Below are 19,402 nucleotides of genomic sequence, written 5' to 3' on the forward strand. Positions count from 1 at the left end.
AACAGACAAATAATGAGGCACCCTATAAAGTAGGGGTGAGTAAAACTATTTGATTTTGAACTGATTCAATTCGTCTCTGGGTGATTCGAGTGATTTGAATTTGAACCGAATCACCCCTCAAAAGGGCAATTCAATTTGAATTGAAATTTTGAAATTTGATTCAAATTCAATTTGAGAGCCATTTGGCACATTTTCAAACCATCCAGCCCCACTGATTGGTTAAGAAAGGTGTCAAAACAGGGTCAAATTCATTCAAATTTGATTTAAATTCAAATTGAATTTTTGGACCCGATTCGAATTTGATTCTAATTCCAAACAAATTTTCAGAATTTGATTCAAATTTTAAACTATTTTTTTTTAATGTTATGTGCACATCTCCACTATAAAGTGTTGATTCTCTTTTATTTAGCATGGCAATTGTCCCCATTCAGTCCAGTATTGCATCCCACCCAGTGACACCCACTTATGACTTTTTAGGCTGTGAGTCCTTTGGGGACAGGGAACCCATCTTTTAATTTGGTTTGCTATGTACACTGTTTGGTGAACCGTTTTTGTTGAAAACCATCCTAATCAGAAATAAAGGTGGACCTTCATCTGGCTCGGTCATGGATTCCCCATGCTTTTAGGAAGAAGTGCCAACTCAGGATTACTGAATGCATGTTAACGGTGCCTTAATTGATCCTGAATGTGCCTCTTCTTTGATTCATATAAAGCTCATGGGTATTTTACCAGGGGAATCCTACTGATTGATTGATTGAAATATTCTTATATACCGCCTCCTCCAAAGACTCTAGGCAGTGGACAACAATGCCTATAACAATTTAAAAAATAAAAATAAAATAGAGGGCAAACTCCTGGCCTTTGAATCCAAGACTAGGTTTTCCCCCAAGTTCCTTGGTGTTTGAAATCAGGGGGTCGTCTTAAATTCAGAGTCCTGTTCCTTTCGAGTAAAGGCAGGTATAAGTGTATTTAACCTCTGCTTTTTGAGGGAGTCATTTTAAGAAAACCCCTGCTAGATCAGGCCCAAGGCCCATCTAGTCCCGCAGCCTGCTTCACAAAATGGCCCACCACCAGATGCCTCCGAGAAGCCCACAGGCAAGAGATATGTGCATGCCCTCTCTCCTGCTGTTGCTCCCCTGCAACTGGGATTCAGAGGCATCGTGCCTCTGAGACTGGAGGTGGCCCACAGCCTCCAGACTAGTAGCCATTGATAGACCTGTCCTCCCTGAATGTATCTAAATCCCACTTAAAGCCATCCCAGCTGTTGGCTGTCACCACATCTTGTGGCAGAGAATTCCACAGGCTGATTCTACACTGAGTGGAAAAGTCCTTCCATTTATCGGCCCGACATTCCTTGACAACCCATTTCATCTTCGAGTGGGGTAAATATGGGTAATAAGATGGCAGCCCTCCCGAGACAGGAGTCCTCGTGAATCGGCAGTCTTGGCTGAGTTGCCCAGATGGGAGAGGGGAGGAGGGAGACGCTGCCCATTGGCTAGGTAATCCCCTCCTCAACAGATGCCCAGAGGAGATGAAGTGCTTATAAATAGCTGAGGTCAGCCCATTTCGCCCACACGGCTGAGAGGCATTAGAGAGAATTAATATTCAATCTCTCCCGGAGAGGGAGGAACAGATTCTCCCCGCTCCAGTCCTCGGAGGCTTAATTCCCGCTGCTCAGCAAGAAGAGCAGCACCCCTAGGCTGGTCGAAATGGAGTCACAGGCGTTGCTGGAAACGAAAGACAGTAAGCAGAGGCTCTTTGCTCTCAAGTAGGCAGCAAGGCAGGCAAAACTGGCCCTACAGGTGTTGTGGAGCTGGGGACGATAGGTGGGGCTATGGCTGGGGGTGATGGGGCTGGGGATATAGCTATAGATGATGGGAGTTGTAGTCCATCCGCAGTTGGAAGGCCACATCTGCCCATCCCTGACATAAACTCACGAGAGGAGCTGTTTAACCAGCAATGGGCAAGCTGAATCTGGAGGCTTTTGCTATATAGCAATAGCAGCACTTACATTTATATACCGCTCTATAGCCGGAGCTCTCTAAGTGGTTTACAATGATTTAGCATATTGCCCCCCAACATTCTGGGTACTCATTTTACTGACCTCGGAAGGATGGAAGGCTGAGTCAACCTTGAGCCCCTGGTCAGGATCGAACTTGTAACCTTCTGGTTACAGGGCGGCAGTTTTACCACTGCGCCACCAGGGGCTCTTCTTCTATATGGATGACGTTCTCGTCCTTCTCTTCCTCCAAGGAGCCCAGAGCAGTGTACATGGTTACTGAGGACCAACAAACAGAAGTACTTTTTCACACAATCATCAACTTGTGGAATTCTCTGCCACAAGATGTGGTGACAGCCAACCACCGGGATGGCTTTAAGAGGGGTTTGGAGAACTTTGTGGAGGTTAGGTCTATCAATGGCTACTAGTCGGAGGGCTAGAGGCCACCTCCAGCCTCAGAGGCAGGATGCCACTCAATACCAGTTGCAGGGGAGCAAGAGCAGGAGAGAGGATATCTTCATCAAACCTTCACCTCTTGCCTGTGGGCTTCTTGGAGGCATCTGGTGGGCCACTGGGTGAAACAGGATGCTGGACTAGATGGGCCTTGGGCCTGATCCAGCAGGGCTGTTCTTATGTCCTTATGTTCTTGTATTATGTTTATCCTCACAACAACCCTGTGAGGTAGGTTAGGTTGAGAGGGAAGTGACTAGCCAACAGTCACCCAGCGGGTTTTATGGCTGAAACTCAAATGGGGGTGAAGTTGCATGGCTGACATTCAAATGGGGATTTGAGCTCAGGTAGCGGGGAAATGGCTAGGTTAGCAAGCCAGCGGTTGCCAGTTTGAATCCCCGCTGGTATGTTTCCCAGACTATGGGAAACACCTCTATCGGGCAGCAGCGATACTGGAAGGTGCTGAAAGGCATCATCTCATACTGTGCGGGAGGAGCCAATGGTCAACCCCTCCTGTATTCTACCAAAGACAACCACAGGGCTCTGTGGGCGCCAGGAGTGAATGCTGACTCGACGGCACACTTTACCTTTACCTCCCTGGTCTAAAGTAATTGGCCCTCTCCACCTCCAGCACAGTACTTCCAGTGACTGTTGCTGGTGTCTATCTGATTTTTCTTTTTAGATTGTGAGCCCTTTGGGGACAGGGAGCCATCTTTTTTATTTGTTATTTCTCTGTGTAAACCGCCCTGAGCCATTTTTGGAAGGGCGGTATAGAAATCGAATAAATAATAATAAATAATAATAACTCTACCCATTGCAGGGAACACACCCTTCCTTCCCTGTGCCTCCCAAAGAACCTCTGCTTCTGAGCAGATGTCCAAATTCGCTTCCTCTGCATAGGAACGTGGGAAGCTGCCATATACTGAGTCAGACCCTCGGTCCCTCTAGCTCAGTATTGTCTACCCAGACAGGCAGTGGCTTCTCCAAGGTTGCAGGCAGGAGTCTCTCCCAGCCCTATCTGGAGATGCTGCCGGGAGGGAACTTGGAACCTTCTGCATGCAAGCCCGCAGGTGCTCTTCCCAGGGGCGGGGGTGTGGTCCTCACCCCTTCAGGGGAGGGAACCTGAGCCTTTCTGCATGCAAAGCAGATGCTCTAACCACAGAGAGATAATCTTATCCCCAACATTGGAAGCTGCCATATACTGAGTCAGACCCTTGGTCCATCGACCTCAGTATTGTCTGCACTGACCAGCAGCAGCTTTCCAAGGTTGCAGGCAGGGGTTTCCCCCAACCCTACCTGCGTGAGCACATTGCTTATGGCAGGATACTTGTGATAAGCTACTTGGAGATGCTGCCAGGGATTGAACCAGGGACCTTCTGAATGCCCAGCTGATGTTCTACCACTGAGCTAACGCCCCATCCCTAATATAAATATACAAAATATAATTTCTCCTTATCTAAACCACATGGCTGTTGCCGGTGTCTCTCTTAGGTTGCTTTTTTTTTTTTTTTTTTTTTAAGATTGTGAGCTCTTTGGGGACAGGGAGCCATTTTCTTTCTTTCTTTATATCTATGTTTGGGGAACTTTTGGGAAAGCAGTATATCGATATTTGTCGTATTTGTATTTTGTATTGAAGCTGACACCACTGGAGCGTTTACTGTCCTGCAGGTCTGCGTTAATCGCACTGGGGGAATATGACATTTCAGTGAAGGGGCTCAGTGAATGGCTGAGTTATCTACTTGCCCTTCCGTTGGGTAAGAGTTTCTGAGAAATCAGTTCCTCCCAGCCCTGGGCTGCAAGGTACAGCTCCCCTGTCCCTAATGGGCCACCATAATGAGCCACTGATGCGCAGGGATCCAGGTAGACCATGGCTGTGGGAGGGCCAGGCATCAGACTAGGGGATGTGCAAACAGGTTCGACGTTGAAGGTGTTTGATGTCGAACCAGTTCGGTTCAACTGTTCGGGGTCAACAACAAACTGAACCACCCCCTGTTTGGTCCGACCCTGGACCGAAACACAACCCCCCCGGGGTTCACGAGGCTTAAAAAAAATTTTTTTTACACTTACCCCCTCCAGGGGAGTTGTCCAAGGTGGCGGGGGTGGTCACGTGGAGGCCCAAGTCATGCAGAGGACTATTGCGTGGGCATGGCAGCCTCTAAAGTGGCCATGTGGCCAAGGGGGAACGGCTGAAAACCGGCCGAAGAACGGCCAAGTTCAGGAATAAGGGATGCGGAGGCTGGATTTCAGGAATAAGGGAGGCCAGAGGGGAGTCCTTGGACAACTTCCCCAGAGTGGTGTAAGTGTAAAAAAAATAAAAAAATAAAAAAGAATTCACAACCCCCACCCCCGAACCGAACTGGGGGGGTGGGGTTGAGGGGGTGCTGGATCAAACTGGCCCAGTCCGGTTCAGGTCCAGTTCAGACTTGAACTGACCCGGACCACCCAGTTCAGTGCACACCCCTACAGCACACCAGCAGCATGAAAGGATCTGAAACCAAACCTTCAAATCACAACCCAACAGATCCGATGGTACAATCCATGCAAAAAAATGCATGAGAAATGAAATACGTTGACTGTATTATATGATCATACCAAGTCAAAATGCTAATAAAGCATGCGATGCACTAAATAACGTCCAATCAAAAAAGAATTCTATAGTCCACACTATCTGCCCAAACGACAGCAACCCAGTGCAAAACTGTTTTGCACCACTCTATCAAGTGTCCAGGTATACATTCGTATGGTCCCAGTCGCAGACCCCTTTTTGGTGGCAACAGATTCTGGATATATTACATCACAAGAGAAGGTTTTGAAGTCCCTTACAAAGAGGATTTATTCCTTGTCTTCAAAGGTTTTTGTCAACCTGGTTCTTGAGTCACAGTGAAGATACCATTGATTTTCATTAGAAACAATACAAACTTATACCTGGATGCTTGGTAAAGCAGTCTGAAACAGCTTGTCACTGGCTTGCTGTCATTTTTGCATCTATTTACATAGATTTACATATCAGGTGGTATAAAAATGTGATGAAAATATGATCAATAAATATTATGGACTATAGAGTTATTTTTTGATTGCATGTTATTTAGTGCATCTTAATAGCATCTTGGCATCATTTGATCACTTACTATTACTATTTCTATGTGATTCTAGGATTGATAATACAGTCAATATATTTCATTTCTCATGCGATATTTGGTGTATCGTTGGATCTGTTTTGTTGTGGGAGGGACAGGACAGATGGCAGCAAGGATCAAGCCACCCAGTTCTTGTGGGTCGATATTCCTCAGGCTGGGGGAGCCCGCGGCAGATGAAGCGAGCAGATGACAACTAACACCCCACCCTGGGAGTTCAGCCAAGGCAATCCCGGGATTTCACCCCGACGTCAGAGCCATGGATTCCCTGAGAGCCGCTGCAGGGAGGGACTCGGGGAGAGAAACCCACAAGGGAGTGGAGCAAACCAGCAGCAACGCAGGGTGGTGGCTCAGACAGAGGTCCCATAGCAATAGCCAAGTTGCCATTCATGGCATCTCTGAGCAAAGCGGAAGACGGCAGATGGAGGGGAATGCTGTTGGGCCTGCGATAGCACCAACTCCTACTGGTAAGGGTGGATGGGGACTGGAGAAGTTTGTCTGGGACCTGGCACAGGTGGATCCAGAGAACTTGGACAATAGCGGCTAGCAGCCGGATTCGTTTCTGTGTCCTTGAATTTGCCCTCTGATGATTCTTCAGCCCATCAGGTCTGTGTGTCAACTTTAACTGAAGCTATTCCTGGAGAGTTCTTTCTTTCAAATATATATATATTTCCCTTAATCTGTTTCATAAGATCAAGCCCTTCATATATCTGGGCTCGCTTTCAAGAGGCTCTTATAGATTGGGGCTGATTCCTGGAGACCTCTGACCAGCCCTGGAGGGCTGGCGGGAATCCTGCCATCAAATAGGGTGGGATAACTGGGTAGACACCAAAATACGAGTGATGGGTGGGCAAAATGGGTGATGGGTGGACAAATCTGTTTATGGAGTAGGGAAAAAGGAAGGGCCAGAGAAAATAGGGGCTGAGCACCATTCTTAGGGATGGCACTGATGTTTTGAAGAAGTGATCTCCAAATCATGAAATATCTGGGCTCTTCCTAACTAGAGGCATCTAAGAATCTTTAAGGAAAGGCAATGAAATTTCTCTAAGTGGGAAACCTGCTTCCCCCAATGTTGCAAAACTTGTGGAGTCTATGATGGCTGTTTCTGAAATAATCGTTCATTTTAAATACACAATAGGTTATAGTAAGCAGGGACTGGGGCTGCATATATTAATTGGTTTAGTTGATTAGCTATTGCGGGGGAGGAATTGTCATCAGCGGGGATGAGAGTTAAAGGTGAGTTAGGGAATGTAAAAGAAATGACGGGAAATGGTATTTCCTGCTCACCATAGGTGATTTTTAAGGCAAAGGCAATAAGTGGGAGGAGAACTGGTCTTGTGGAAGCAAGCATGAGTTGATCCCTTTGCTAAGCAGGGTCCTCCCTGGTTTGCATTTGAAAGGGAGACTACATGTGTGAACACTGTAAGATATTCCCCTTAGAGGATGAGGTTTCTCTGGGAAGACCATCAGTGTGCTTGCATGGAAAAGGTTCTAAGTTAACTCCCTGGCATCTCCAAGATCGGGCTGAGAGAGATACCTACCTGCTATCTTGGAGAAGCCACAGCTAGTCTGTGTAGACAAAACTGAGTGAGAGGGACCAAGTGTCTGACTCAGTATATGGCAGCTTCCTATGTTCCTAAGTGTGAGATAACATACAACTTCATCATTTATAAGAAACACATTTTATTCATAGTTTCTCTTTGATAGTCTGCCCCAGATTTGATTACAAGTGGAAAGTGCAAGTAACCAGTAATGATGCTAAGATGTTTATTGTGCAAACTGGTTGAGTTGAGTTGAGTTGCTCAACCCAGCCAGTGTGTGCAATATAAATATTAACAAAATTAAGTTATTGATAACTATTATTAATATTATTATTAACAAATATTAACAAAATGAAGGTAAACATGATTTAAAATGTTACTCTTCTAAATCTGAGCTTTAAATACATTTCAACTAGATGAATGTGTCAAGAGTCTTACGAATTGAGGAAGGAAGGAAGGAAGGAAGGAAAATGTAACCTCTGTTGAAATGCATAGCAATCTAATTGAAACAACAAGGTTCAATATTAATGTGGAGCTGGCAAGAATTAAATGGCATATAGAGAGCCAGCGTGGTGTCGTGGTTAGAGTGCTGGACTAGGACCGGGGAGACCCGAGTTCAAATCCCCATTCAGCCATGAGACTTGCTGGGTGACTCTGGGCCAGTTACTTCTCTCTCAGCCTAACCTACTTCACAGGGTTGTTGTGAAAGAGTAACTTGAGTATGTAGTACACAACTCTGGGCTCCTTGGAGAAAGAGTGAGATATAACCAGAAAGATTTAGAAACTGCAGGCTAGGGTAAGAAACAAAGCATGTCTGTCAAGCGCTCCTACAGATAAACAACTATCTTGGGCATGGGTTGTTTTTTTTAGATGTTTTGATTTCTATGACTAAAGAAAAGGCTAAAGACTGGTGACTCGCTCCAGTCCCTGAGGATATATTATGCTAGATAGAACAACTCTGTGACAACTCAAATATTCTGTCATTCTGTGGCATTGTTAATAGAATGGTGGCGTTCACTCGTGTCCTGAAACCAACCTTTAATAACCTCAACCTGCAGCATAAGATCTAGTTGGAATTATTTCATATTAGACACCAACCATTGAAAATATACGGGGTCAATAGTTATTCACCCTCCCGAGGAAACCGTAAGAGTGTGTGTGTCTGTGTGTGTGTGTGTGTGTGAGAGAGAGAGAGAGAGAGAGAGAGAATTTCTAGCAGAAACTTCATAGCCCCTGCACCAAAGTACAACTCTCTCAGGATCCTTGGGGGGGGGGGGCGGGATGCAACTGAGCAACATAGGAAGCTGCCAAATACTGAGTCAGACCATTGGTCCATCTAGCTCAGTATTGTCTACACAGACTGGCAGTGGCTTCTCCAAGATTGCAGGCAGGAATCTCTCTCAGCCCTATCTTGGAGATGCTGCCAGGGAGGGAACTTGGAACCTTCTGCTCTTCCCAGAGCAGCTCCATCCCCTAAGGGAAATAGCTTCCAGTGCTCACACATCAAGTCTCCCATTCATATGCAACCAGGGTGGACCCTGCTGAGCTAAGGGTTTATGTGTTTATGTGTTTTTATGCTTGTATTTTATAGTTTTTAAATTAGATTTGTTTTATATTTTTAGCTTAATATTTTAATTGTCATTTTTATTGCATGTTTTTAACTTTTGTAAACTGCCTTGGGGTGGTTTTTAATGAAAGGAGGTATAGAAATTCAACAATAAATACAATAAAATAAATAAAATAAAATAAAAAAGGGGGCAAGTCATGCTTGCTACCACAAGGCCAGCTATCTTGAAATGACAAGTGAGCGGATTCAGGCTGGACCTTAGGAGCAGTTTCCTAACTGTAGCAGTTCAAGAGTGGAACAGTCTGCCTCAGGCAGTGATGGTCTCTGAAAAACAGGAGGTTTTCAGACAGAATAGCGGTCTGTCAGGACTGCTGTGGCAGATTCTTGTACTGAGCCGGCGGGGTCAGACTAGAAGACCTCTAAGGTGCCCTCCAACTCCAAAATTATATGACTTGCTCATAGAGTGGGGTTTTTCTTCCCATTCTGAAACACTGCCAAACGTATTTCCTTTCTCCCCAACAGGCCTCCAGTGGGCACGGCCTCTTCCGGCTCTCCGCGATGGAAGTGAAGTTGATTCACGTGGCTCTGGTGGTCTTCTTCTTGCTCTCGGTTGCCATGACCAGCTGCTTCTTGTGGCAGTACAGCCTTCCCAAACTTGAGCCCAGTAAGTCATGAAGCCAACACTGAACACTCCCCCATCCAAACCCATTGTGGCCCTAGATTCAATTGCTACCAGTGGGGTGGTGTAGGGATGGTGGCCACCTTGTCAGGACTGTGGGGAGCAAACAAGTCAGGATTAATTTTTGGCATTGTAATCTCTGAGGCCTTTCGAGACCTCAGGCTGTTCTTGAATATCAAAGGACAGCCGGGAACTGTGCAGTTGGTAGCCAGGTCTCATAGTCGTAAATTGGGTAGGAAAGGCATGTTCCCTAGCTTCAGGAGCTGTGAGCCCTCCTGATCCTCAGTTGTGTGTTAGCAAAAAAAACCCTTGCCCCATAAATCCCAACTTGAACCATAAGATCTTCTTCAGAGGTCCTGCTCTGAGTGCCTCTGCCAAATGAGGTACAGCAGGTGACTGTTAGGGGGAGGGCCTTCTCGGGGGTGGCACCTGGCATTGTTTATTTAGACACCAGGTAAAGACCACTCAGGCCTTTTAAAACTTTTTTTTTAAAACAATGTTTCGTATTGTATTTTCTATTGCAATTTGTTTTGTGTTCTGTGCATTAATTGGGTGTCTTTATTGTTGTGTGGTTGTGAGCCAGCCAGTTTGCTATTGGGCAGCAAACAAATTATTATTATGAAATTCAACCATCCCAGGTATTATTGTTGTTGTTGTTGTTGTTGTTGTTGTTGTTTACACAGTCAGACAGGTGATATTGACTGGTTTGTTTTATCCAGATATCGAGTCCTTCCCAAGGACCTGGGATAGTTGAATTTTATTGTCAATGTTGTTGCTGTTATAGAAATTGTCGCAGAATATCAGCTGTTCCCAGTAAAGTTGCTTTTTGTAATTGGCTGATGGTGATTTCTGTGGCCCCGATGGTGTTGAGGTGCTCTTCAAGGTCTTTTGGAAATGCACCCAGGGCATCAATTACCACTGGGATTATTTGGGTCTTCTTCTGCCACAGCCTTTCAATTTCAATTTGTAGATCTTTGTATTTTGTGATTTTTTTCTATTTCTTTTTCTTTTATTCTGCCATCCCCTGGTATTGCTATGTCAGTTATTTTAACTTGTTTTTCTTTCTTCTAGACTACAGTTATATCTGGTGTATTGTGTGGCAGATGTTTGTCTGTTTGTAGTCGGAAGTCCCATAATATTTTTGCATCTTCGTTTTCTACAACCTTTTCAATTTTATGGTCCCACCAATTTTGGGGCTACAGGTAGTTTGTTTGTTGTTGTTGTTGTTTTTGCAGATGTTCCAGTGTTTCATCCCTGCTACCTTGTCATGCCTTTGTTTGTAGTCAGTCTGTGCGATCTTTTTACAACAGCTGATTAAGTGGTCCACGGTTTCATCTGCTTCTTTACAAAGGCAGCACTTGCTGTTTGTTGTTGACTTTTCGACTTTTGCTCTTATTGCATTTGTTCTTAGTGCCTGTTCTTGTGCAGCCAGTATTAAACCCCGTTTCTTTCTTCAAGTTGCCATTCTCCTTCTTCTTCTTCTTCTTCTTCTTCTTCTTCTTCTTCTTCTTCTTCTTCTTCTTCTTCCTCTTCCTCTTCCTCTTCCTCTTCTTCTTCTTATTATTATTTCTTGTTTATACAGTCAGACAGGTGTTATTGACTGGTTTGTTTTATCCAGACATCGAGTCCTTCCCAAGGACCTGGGATGCCAGAATTTTATTGTCAATTGTTATAGATATCATCGCAGAATATAGGCTGTATTATTATTATTATTATTATTATTATTATTATTATTATTTCTTGTTTGCACAGTCAGACAGGTGTTATTGACTGGTTTGTTTTATTCAGACATCGAGGCCTTCCCAAGGACCTGGGATGCCAGAATTTTGTTATCAGTGTTGTTGTTGTTATAGGTATCACCGCAAAATGTAGGCTGCTCCCGCTAAAGCTGTTTTTTATGGTTGGCTGATGGTGATTTCTGTGGCCCCTATGGTGTTGAGGTGCTCTTCAAGTTGTTTTGGAATTGCACCTAGGGTGCCAACTACCACTGGGATTATTTTGGTCTTTTTCTGTCACAGCCTTTCAATTTCAATTTGTAGATCTTTGTAATTGAAATTTTATTATTATTATTATTATTATTATTATTATTATTATTAGGTAGGAGGAGAGGAAATATTATTATTACTATTAGGTTAGGTAGGAGGCAAGAAAATTTATGATTATTAGGTAGGAGAGGAAACCCAGTCAGTGTCGACACCACTGAGACAGATAGACCAAGGATCTGACTCCATAGAACGGAGTTTCCTGTCTAGACACATTAGTTTAACTCAATATGAAGTTTTAAAAGCACTCAGGTGGTTTTTTTAAAAAAGAAAAAACAATTGCCATTGGCAACACAATTAGTGGCAAAAGAAAGGCTCTTGATAGCTATGTGTAAGGAGCCTCTTCACGATGCTGACATGATACAACTGCAGTGAAAGGGAAGATCTGAGTTGGGGGCGGGGGAAATATCTACAAAGGAAATCTCCCTGCACTGAGGCCCTGTATTTCAAATCAGATTTCCTGACAGTGGGCACCTGTGCCAATGTGCCACTTTCCCAGACTAATTTCTGCTTAAAATATTGTCCTTTGACCCACTTGACTCTGGATTTATTCCCAGGCCCATCAGTGACAGAAATAAAGCCAGAAGCGGTGCAGATGTGCCCCCGTTACCCAGACCCGGTGCCTCTGGATCACCCCATCCCAATCCTGAAGGATGCTCTGGAAAAGGTGTGTTATGATGAGGCTGTTGGAGTGTGGTGGGTGGCCTAGGGAAAGGTCCTCTTCAGGCAACAGCTTGTGCGAGCGTACGAGCAGCAGAGCCCAGAGGAGGCTTGTGTGGTGTGGGAGCAGAAAGGCATTATTTGATTCATATTGAATCACCGCTAAACGGGGTTATTTAATTCGAATTGAACCAGCCAGATTCAAATTCGAATAGACTTGAATTGATTCGACAGATATGGGACCTTCTGGCACCTTTGACAATCCATTCAGGAGCCCTGATTGGTCAAAAAGGGTGCCAAAATAGGCCAATTTGATTCAAATTAGAATCGAATCAGCCCATTTCTGTTGAAATTCAAATCAATTCAATTTGTGCACATCTCTATAAAGCACTTAGAATGTTCTGAAAGCTAAATAAATTATTACTATTATTTTGTGCCAACCTTGAGTTCGAAAGGAGAGGAGAACTGATCTTGTGGTAGCAAGCATGACTTGTCCCCTTAGCTAAGCAGGGTCCACACTGGTTATATATGAATGGGAGACTTGATGTGTGAGCACTGGGAGATATTCCCGTTAGAGGAAGGAGGCACTCTGGGAAGAGCAGAAGGTTTCAAGTTCCCTCCCTGGCGGCAACTCCAAGATAGGGCTGAGAGAGATTCCTGCCTGCAACCTTGGAGAAGCTGCTGCCAGTCTGGGTCAACAATACTGAGCTAGATAGACCTATGGTCTGACTCAGTATATGGCAGCTTCCTATGTCCCTATGAATGGAGCCACCTTCCCTCTAGGCAGATCAAGCCAGCAGACAAACATGGACATTACTCCTAATCTATCCACAATTCCTTGGAGTCAGGCATAACAGGCAGTGTCACAGCCCTGGACCAACCAGCTCTGCTGGCTGTGACTGCATGATCCATCACCTTTTCGCCTCTTCTTCTCACTCTTGAACCTCTCGCAGGTGGACACACTCCTTCGCCACAAAATCCACAGCCCTGGCCTGCCAGCTCTCTCAGCTATCGTCATCTACAACGACACTGTACTGTGGACGGGCAACTTTGGGAAACGCAATGGCTCAGACCCTTTCTCTGGCATTCCCAACGAATACACCATTTACAGGTGAGTCTGCAGCTCCCTCCAAGTGAATTGGTTAGGTATGTGGGGTGGCCCATAGTCCCATCTGCCGCCATCTCCCATTGCAAGAGCAGCACGGTTCTGAAATCAGGAACCCATAAGGCAAAGCAGGGTTTCAGCACCCTGGATAGCTCCCAGTGAGCAACGTTTCCCTGCAAAGGCCAGAGAATTAGACCGAGCCCTTAAATATCTCCCAACTGAGACAAGCCCTCCTGGGCTCCGCCTCCTTGCTTGGAATGCAGAGAGATTTAAAGGGGCAGTCTTCTGGCTTGGAGTCAAGCACTTTCCCTTGGTTCTGTCATCTTGGCTCTGGTCATCTGGGAGTAGGAAGGTAGGATCCACATTTGGTTGGGCAAACAACCTCATGATCCATCACCACCACCACCCCCGCTTTGAAATATCTCATACATTGGAGATGCATACACATTCAAAAATGTGTTTTTCTGCTCAATACTGAATGATTAGGGGGCCTTTCTTAGGACAGCAGCCTCTCCGCTGTTCATGTGGTGCATTGTGGGATACTGGAGGACTCCGCTCAGTTTCCCCCACTCCTGATCTCAGCTATGGAGATCACTCCTATTGTCCATGTGGACACACAGGTGGTAGAGCGATGAACAGACTCTGGTCTTCTGGGAGCAGGAAGGTAAAATCCCACCTTCCCTACAACTGCCCGCTGTTTCTACATGTGAACCAGAAGAATATGCTAGTGTCTGAGACATCTCGTTTAGGGAAACGGGGCATTTCTAGAGAGAACAAGAGAGAAAGGGGCACTGTTGCTCTACTGAGGGCTGCCTCTCCATTGATCACATGGTGCACCACATGGTGCATTGTGGGATCCTGGAGGACTCAGCTCAGTTCCCTCCCTCCTGATCTCAGCTATGGAAATTGTGTGAACAATCCCCTCGGGTCCAAGACATCTCATCTCGGAAAACAAGACATCTCTAGAGAGAGCAACATGTCTTGAATAGCTCTGACAGATCTTGTGTCGTGTGTATGGCAGGATTGCGAGCGTCTCCAAGATCTTCCCCACCATCATGCTCTACAAACTGTGGGAGGAAGGGAAGGTGACGTCACTTGATGACCCGCTAGAGCGGTATGCCCAGAGCTTCACCATCAAAAACCCCCTGGGGAGGCTCAAGGAGTCGGAGCAGAGGTACTCAGCGGATGGACTGATCTTCCTGGAGAAGGGCTCATTGCCCCTCAAGCCATCGCCCGTGACCCTGCGCAGAATGGCCAGCCAGCTCTCAGGTGAGGCACTGGGAGGAGGCAGGGCTAGCGCCCCTAGTGGGCAGAGCTGGGTGCCACTCGCACAGGAGGGCCCACCGGGATACAGCCGACCCCATCGCAATTGGGAAGTCGCCACGCAAGTCTCGTAGAGTGAGACAAGAAATCCTAGAGTTGTGCAGCAACTCTATCAAGCTGTTCACAGAACAGGACTGGATCAGTGCTCAGGCAGGGTTGGAGAGCTGTGCCTGTGCCCCATCGGCGATCATGGATTGGCGAAGATCAAGGTTGGGGGAGGAAAGAGTTGAACTGGTTCAGTTTGAAGGATCGGTGTTGAGCCAAACCACCCCAGTTAGGCTTGACTCCGGACCAACACACACACCCCAGCCCGTTCGGAGGGTTTGTGAACCCTTTTTAGGGTAAAAAAATATACTACTACTACTACTACTACTACTACTACTACTACTACTACTACTATTTATTTACACAGTCAGACAGGTGTTATTGACTGGTTTGTTTTATCCAGACATCGAGTCCTTCCCAACGACCTGGGATGGCTAAATTTTATTGTCAATGTTGTTGTTGTTGTTGTTAATAATAATAATAATAATAATAATAAACAACTTGCCCCCTCTGGGTGGGTTCTCCAAGGCTTCTCATGACCAGCCCTATCCAGACATCCATTGTCCTACTGAGTAGGGCTGGTCATGAGAACGACCTCGCTAGGGAAGTGCAAACCAGTTTGATATTGAACCAGTTCACACTCGAACCGGGCGTCTCGGGCCAGTTTTGTCCCAGTTCAAGGGTGGCAAGTGGTGTCAAAATACTATAAATAATGAAATACTTACTGCCAGTGGCAACAGCAGCCGGGGGGGGGGGGTCATGCAAATGGCCCATGTGCATGCATGGTGGCAAAAAAAAAAAAAAAAAAAGGTCGCCGTGTGCACACAGAGGGCTGAAATGGCCCTGGAAGACTCGAGGGGAGGCTGGTGGGGGAGGGGGAGCTGCCACACACACACACACACACACACACCATGCCACAGCAAACCCCCCCCCCGTGGCCACCGAGGCGGCAGGCGGCGCTCGAACCTGAGCAAAACCAGCTCAAATTCATGCGGAGCCAGAACCCCCACTCAAGGGGGCCAACCCGAACATGCCCGGTCCAGTTCGAATCGGGTTCTGATTCGAACCGAGCCAGGGAAACCGGTTTTGTGTATATCCCTAGACCACACTATGTATAAGGTTTATTTAGGGGGGTGATACTTCATTTGGAAATGTGTATGTTGTATGTCTGTGCTGGAATCAAGATTCATTTATTCAGACCCCAGAATACCACCACTGCCTACAACATTTCAGTGATGCAAAGAGAGGCACGGATACCGAAGCATGTGCTTTCACTATCCATGTCCTTGACGCTGCAGGTTTACCCCGGCGCCTGCGCTCTACCAGCCTACTGTGGAAAGGGACTACCCAAGAAGCCCTGGCCCTGCTGAAGGATGATGTTCTGGTGGCTGACCCGGGAACCAGGTAGGCACACATCTTTGGGGCAAGCAAGAAGTCCTTGTTAGAAGGCAACTGCATCCCTACAGGCTGCTAATACAATAACATGCTTCCTTGAAAGTTAGGAACATAGGAAGCTGCCTTCTACAAAGTCAGACCCTTGGTCCATCTAGCTCCATATTGTCCGCCCAGGCTGGGAGAGGTTTCTCCAAGGCTGCAGGCAGGAGTCGCCATCAGCCCGATCTTGGAGAGGCCAGGTGATGCCATCCAAGTGGGTCACCAATGTGTTCCTCTTTGCTCTTTCTTCCAGGTGCCACTACAGCAACTTGGCTTTCTCACTCATGGCGCATGTGCTGGCAGAGCATGCCGCCGAGGGCGAGTACCAGCGCTGGGTCTCTGAGAACATCCTTGACCGACTGGGGATGGAGGACACTGGTTTTGATATCACACCTCCCATCCGTTCCCAGATGGCCGTCGGCTTCTACGGCAGCGGGCAACTTGCTCCCCTCTACGACCTGGGCTGGTACAGGCCTTCTGGCCAGATGTACTCGACAGCTGCCGACCTTGCCAAGTTGGCCATGGTCTTCTTGGGCACCTACCACCGACGCCTCCTGGAGCCCGACACGGTGAAGACCATGTTGACGCCCCTCTTCAAGTGCTCCAGCGAGTACTTTGCCAACAAGACCGGCACGCCTTGGGAGATCAACGAACAGCTGGGCTACGACATCATCAGGAAGGATGGCGACCTGGACGGCTACTCAGCCACCTTCTCATTGGTCCCCAAGCTTCGCTTGAGTTTCATTGTGCTGATGGCCGGGCCCCGCCCCCAAGGGGGAGATATTGTTGCACAGACATACGAGTACCTGATCCCCGCCATGGAGACCGCCTTCCGTGAAGCAGAGAAGAGCCTCAATCCTCCTCCGAGCCCCACCCCTTACGTTGGCTACTACACGTACTCCAACCTGACGTTCTACGAGATCAAGGTTGGTGCCAACGGGGTCCTCGTCATGCAACAGTTCGGGCCGCACATCGAGGAGCTGATCCCCGAGAACTATCGGACCATACATCTGCATCACCTCGAGGACCGTGTTTTCCAGGTGGTCTTTGACAAGGAGTTCCCGTGCACCTTGCGCTTAGGCTCTGCCTCCGTTTCCCTAGAGACCCAGGATGGACAGCTTTTTAACTTCTACCCTATTGACCGCAAGGGCTTGTCCCCTGGCTTTGATGCCCCGGGTCTGAACACTTACAACGTCCTGCGCATCCAGCGCAAACCAGTCTTCTACAGCTAACTTGCCAACTCCAGGATGGATCGCTTCTGCTCCGAGACCACCCTCAGGGGGTCTGCTGTCCCACAAGGCCTTGGAGCTGCAGAAAAGAAGAGAAAGATGGCAGAGGAACCCATAACATCGTCCCACACATGGCTTAACTCCTCCACGTCCTCTGAGCTGGTTCCACTGAAAACCGTTCTGACACATAGACCTCCTCCTGACCTTGCACAGCTCAACCTAACCATGAGGCAGGCCCCAGACATCTCCTGGGCAGCTCTCCTTCCTATCAAGACAGCTTCTGGGGGCATCTTGCTGGAACGTACTCTGTTCCAAGCTCTCAACATGAGCAGCTTCTGATCTAGGGCCGGTCTTCAGTCTTGGAGAAAGAGAGAGAGAGAGAGAGAGAGAGAGAGAGAGAGAGAGAGAGAGAGAGGATGTTGGGTCCCTCATTCAACCTAACTGAACTCCAAACAGCCAGCAAGAGATCGCCATGCTGTTGAGAGAAATGCTGCCATCTCCTTCTGCTTCTATTAGCACATAAACAGCAGTTAACGGCTATTAACAACTGTTAACTGTGATAAATAGCTATTAACAGCAGTTAAGGCAGATGGGAAGTGCACCTAATGGTTGAGACCCACGGACAAGATCTGAGAGAACATCCAGACCTACAAGGTGCCATTTGTAGAAGAATGGCCATGTTGCCTTTTCAGTTGTAGGTATGCGTCCTTGTGGACAATCTCACACCAGTGCAGTGAGAAGAGATGGGTGGGCCATATCTTCATGGAGACATGAGAGGAGGTATTCTTTATTGATGGCGGTGTTTTTATCCCGTTTCTGTTTAGGGAAGGGTGTTTGCATGCATATGCTGGAAGGCAGAAGGAAAAGGTTGCATGTGGCTGTGTAGTGTCTCTGGCACCACTTGTATATCGTACCCTGCCAATAAAGAACTTTGATCAGAATTGCTTGGGAGAACTGGGCAGACAATCTTTTAAAGGCCGTTTGTTTCTATATCAGGCCTGCTCAACTTCACACACACACACCCAGCTGTTTTGGACTACAACTCCCACAATCCCCAGCCACAGTGGCCAATAGCCAGGGATTATGGGAGGTGTAGGCCAACATCTGCAGGAGGGCCAACATTGAGCAGGCCTGCTTTAGACTCTGCTTTTCCACCGCCACGGCCTCAAGGTCCCGGGTGACATTTCAAAATAGTCAGACTGTCACCACGGACTCCAAACACTTCCGCTCTCGCTATGGACAGGATCCTGCTGGAATGTATCCCTCCCCGACGTCAACCAGCTTGTCCTTCCACCCCTATTTTGTAAGTAGTTAAAGAAAACCCAGCCCATTACCTAACTGGCTCCAAAGCCCTGTTCCCAAACAGATGTCCATGTCCTCAAAGGGCCACGATCCTTAGGAATCACTCTTGGACACCTCCCTGGAAGCAGCAGTCTCCCAGGGCTGTAGAGTTCATTTGATGGTATCCTGAGTCAGGCCACTGGCCCACCTAGCTTAGTCGTGATTACACTGACTTGACTTACACTCAACTCTCCATTGAGCCAAGGGCTTGAGGTGGCTTCAGAGCTTCTCTCCGGGAGAGCTTTTCAGACTTATGGGTAGGGCTTGTAAAATTCACCAGCTCCACCCTAGGCTAGCACCCCCCACTGCTCAGCCAGAGTCCCACGGCTCCTTCCACTCTAAGCCGTCCTCCAGAACTGGTCCCTCATCACTGGCCAGCCCCTTATATAGCCCCTGACACCTGGGGCAAGTCTCGTGAGATCCCATCACAAGATCTCACAAGATCCACTCCTGGTCCTATGAGACCTCATCGTCTTTTGACGGCGAGACCGTACCCATGACAATGCCTCCCTGTGGGCGTTTTGGTGTCTATTTCCTCCCCCGACCCAACTGGGACATCCCTGAAAGACTCGAGATAGGCAGACCCTGCTCTGGAGCTCACCGCATTTCCCTACTGCGGTCGGCTCTTCCTCAGGGATTCCCCGACACTGAAGTGTTGTCCCGGAGAAGAAGGAGCAGAGCTGGACTAGATCCGATGGGTTGAAATTAGAAGGCAGCAGATTCAGGAGGACTCTCGGAACTGTAAGAGCTGTTAGACAGTGGAACCGTCTGCCTCATGCAATGTGTGGGATAGGAACAGCAAAGCGAGGAGGGGGGAAACGGAAAGTGAGACAGACTTCCTCATGCAGTGGTG

The 19,402-nt window shown here is 47.3% G+C and overlaps 1 protein-coding gene across 2 annotated transcripts in view; it reads left to right on the forward strand.

The window, feature by feature from the left end:
• Positions 1 to 17,552, forward strand: part of LACTBL1 (lactamase beta like 1) — a 46,922-nt gene extending 29,370 nt beyond the window's left edge. For both annotated transcript variants that reach the window (XM_053281037.1, XM_053281039.1), the window contains exons 3-8: positions 9,214 to 9,355; positions 11,970 to 12,079; positions 13,026 to 13,183; positions 14,199 to 14,446; positions 15,844 to 15,949; positions 16,233 to 17,552. In XM_053281037.1, the coding sequence (XP_053137012.1) occupies positions 9,214 to 9,355; positions 11,970 to 12,079; positions 13,026 to 13,183; positions 14,199 to 14,446; positions 15,844 to 15,949; positions 16,233 to 17,211 (1,743 nt within the window). In that variant the 3' untranslated portion in view covers positions 17,212 to 17,552. The remainder of the gene's footprint in view (positions 1 to 9,213; positions 9,356 to 11,969; positions 12,080 to 13,025; positions 13,184 to 14,198; positions 14,447 to 15,843; positions 15,950 to 16,232) is intronic.
• Positions 17,553 to 19,402: the final 1,850 nt, after the last annotated feature.

The sequence above is a fragment of the Hemicordylus capensis genome, chromosome 16 (genome assembly GCF_027244095.1).
Source record: "Hemicordylus capensis ecotype Gifberg chromosome 16, rHemCap1.1.pri, whole genome shotgun sequence".
NCBI lineage: Eukaryota > Metazoa > Chordata > Lepidosauria > Squamata > Cordylidae > Hemicordylus > Hemicordylus capensis.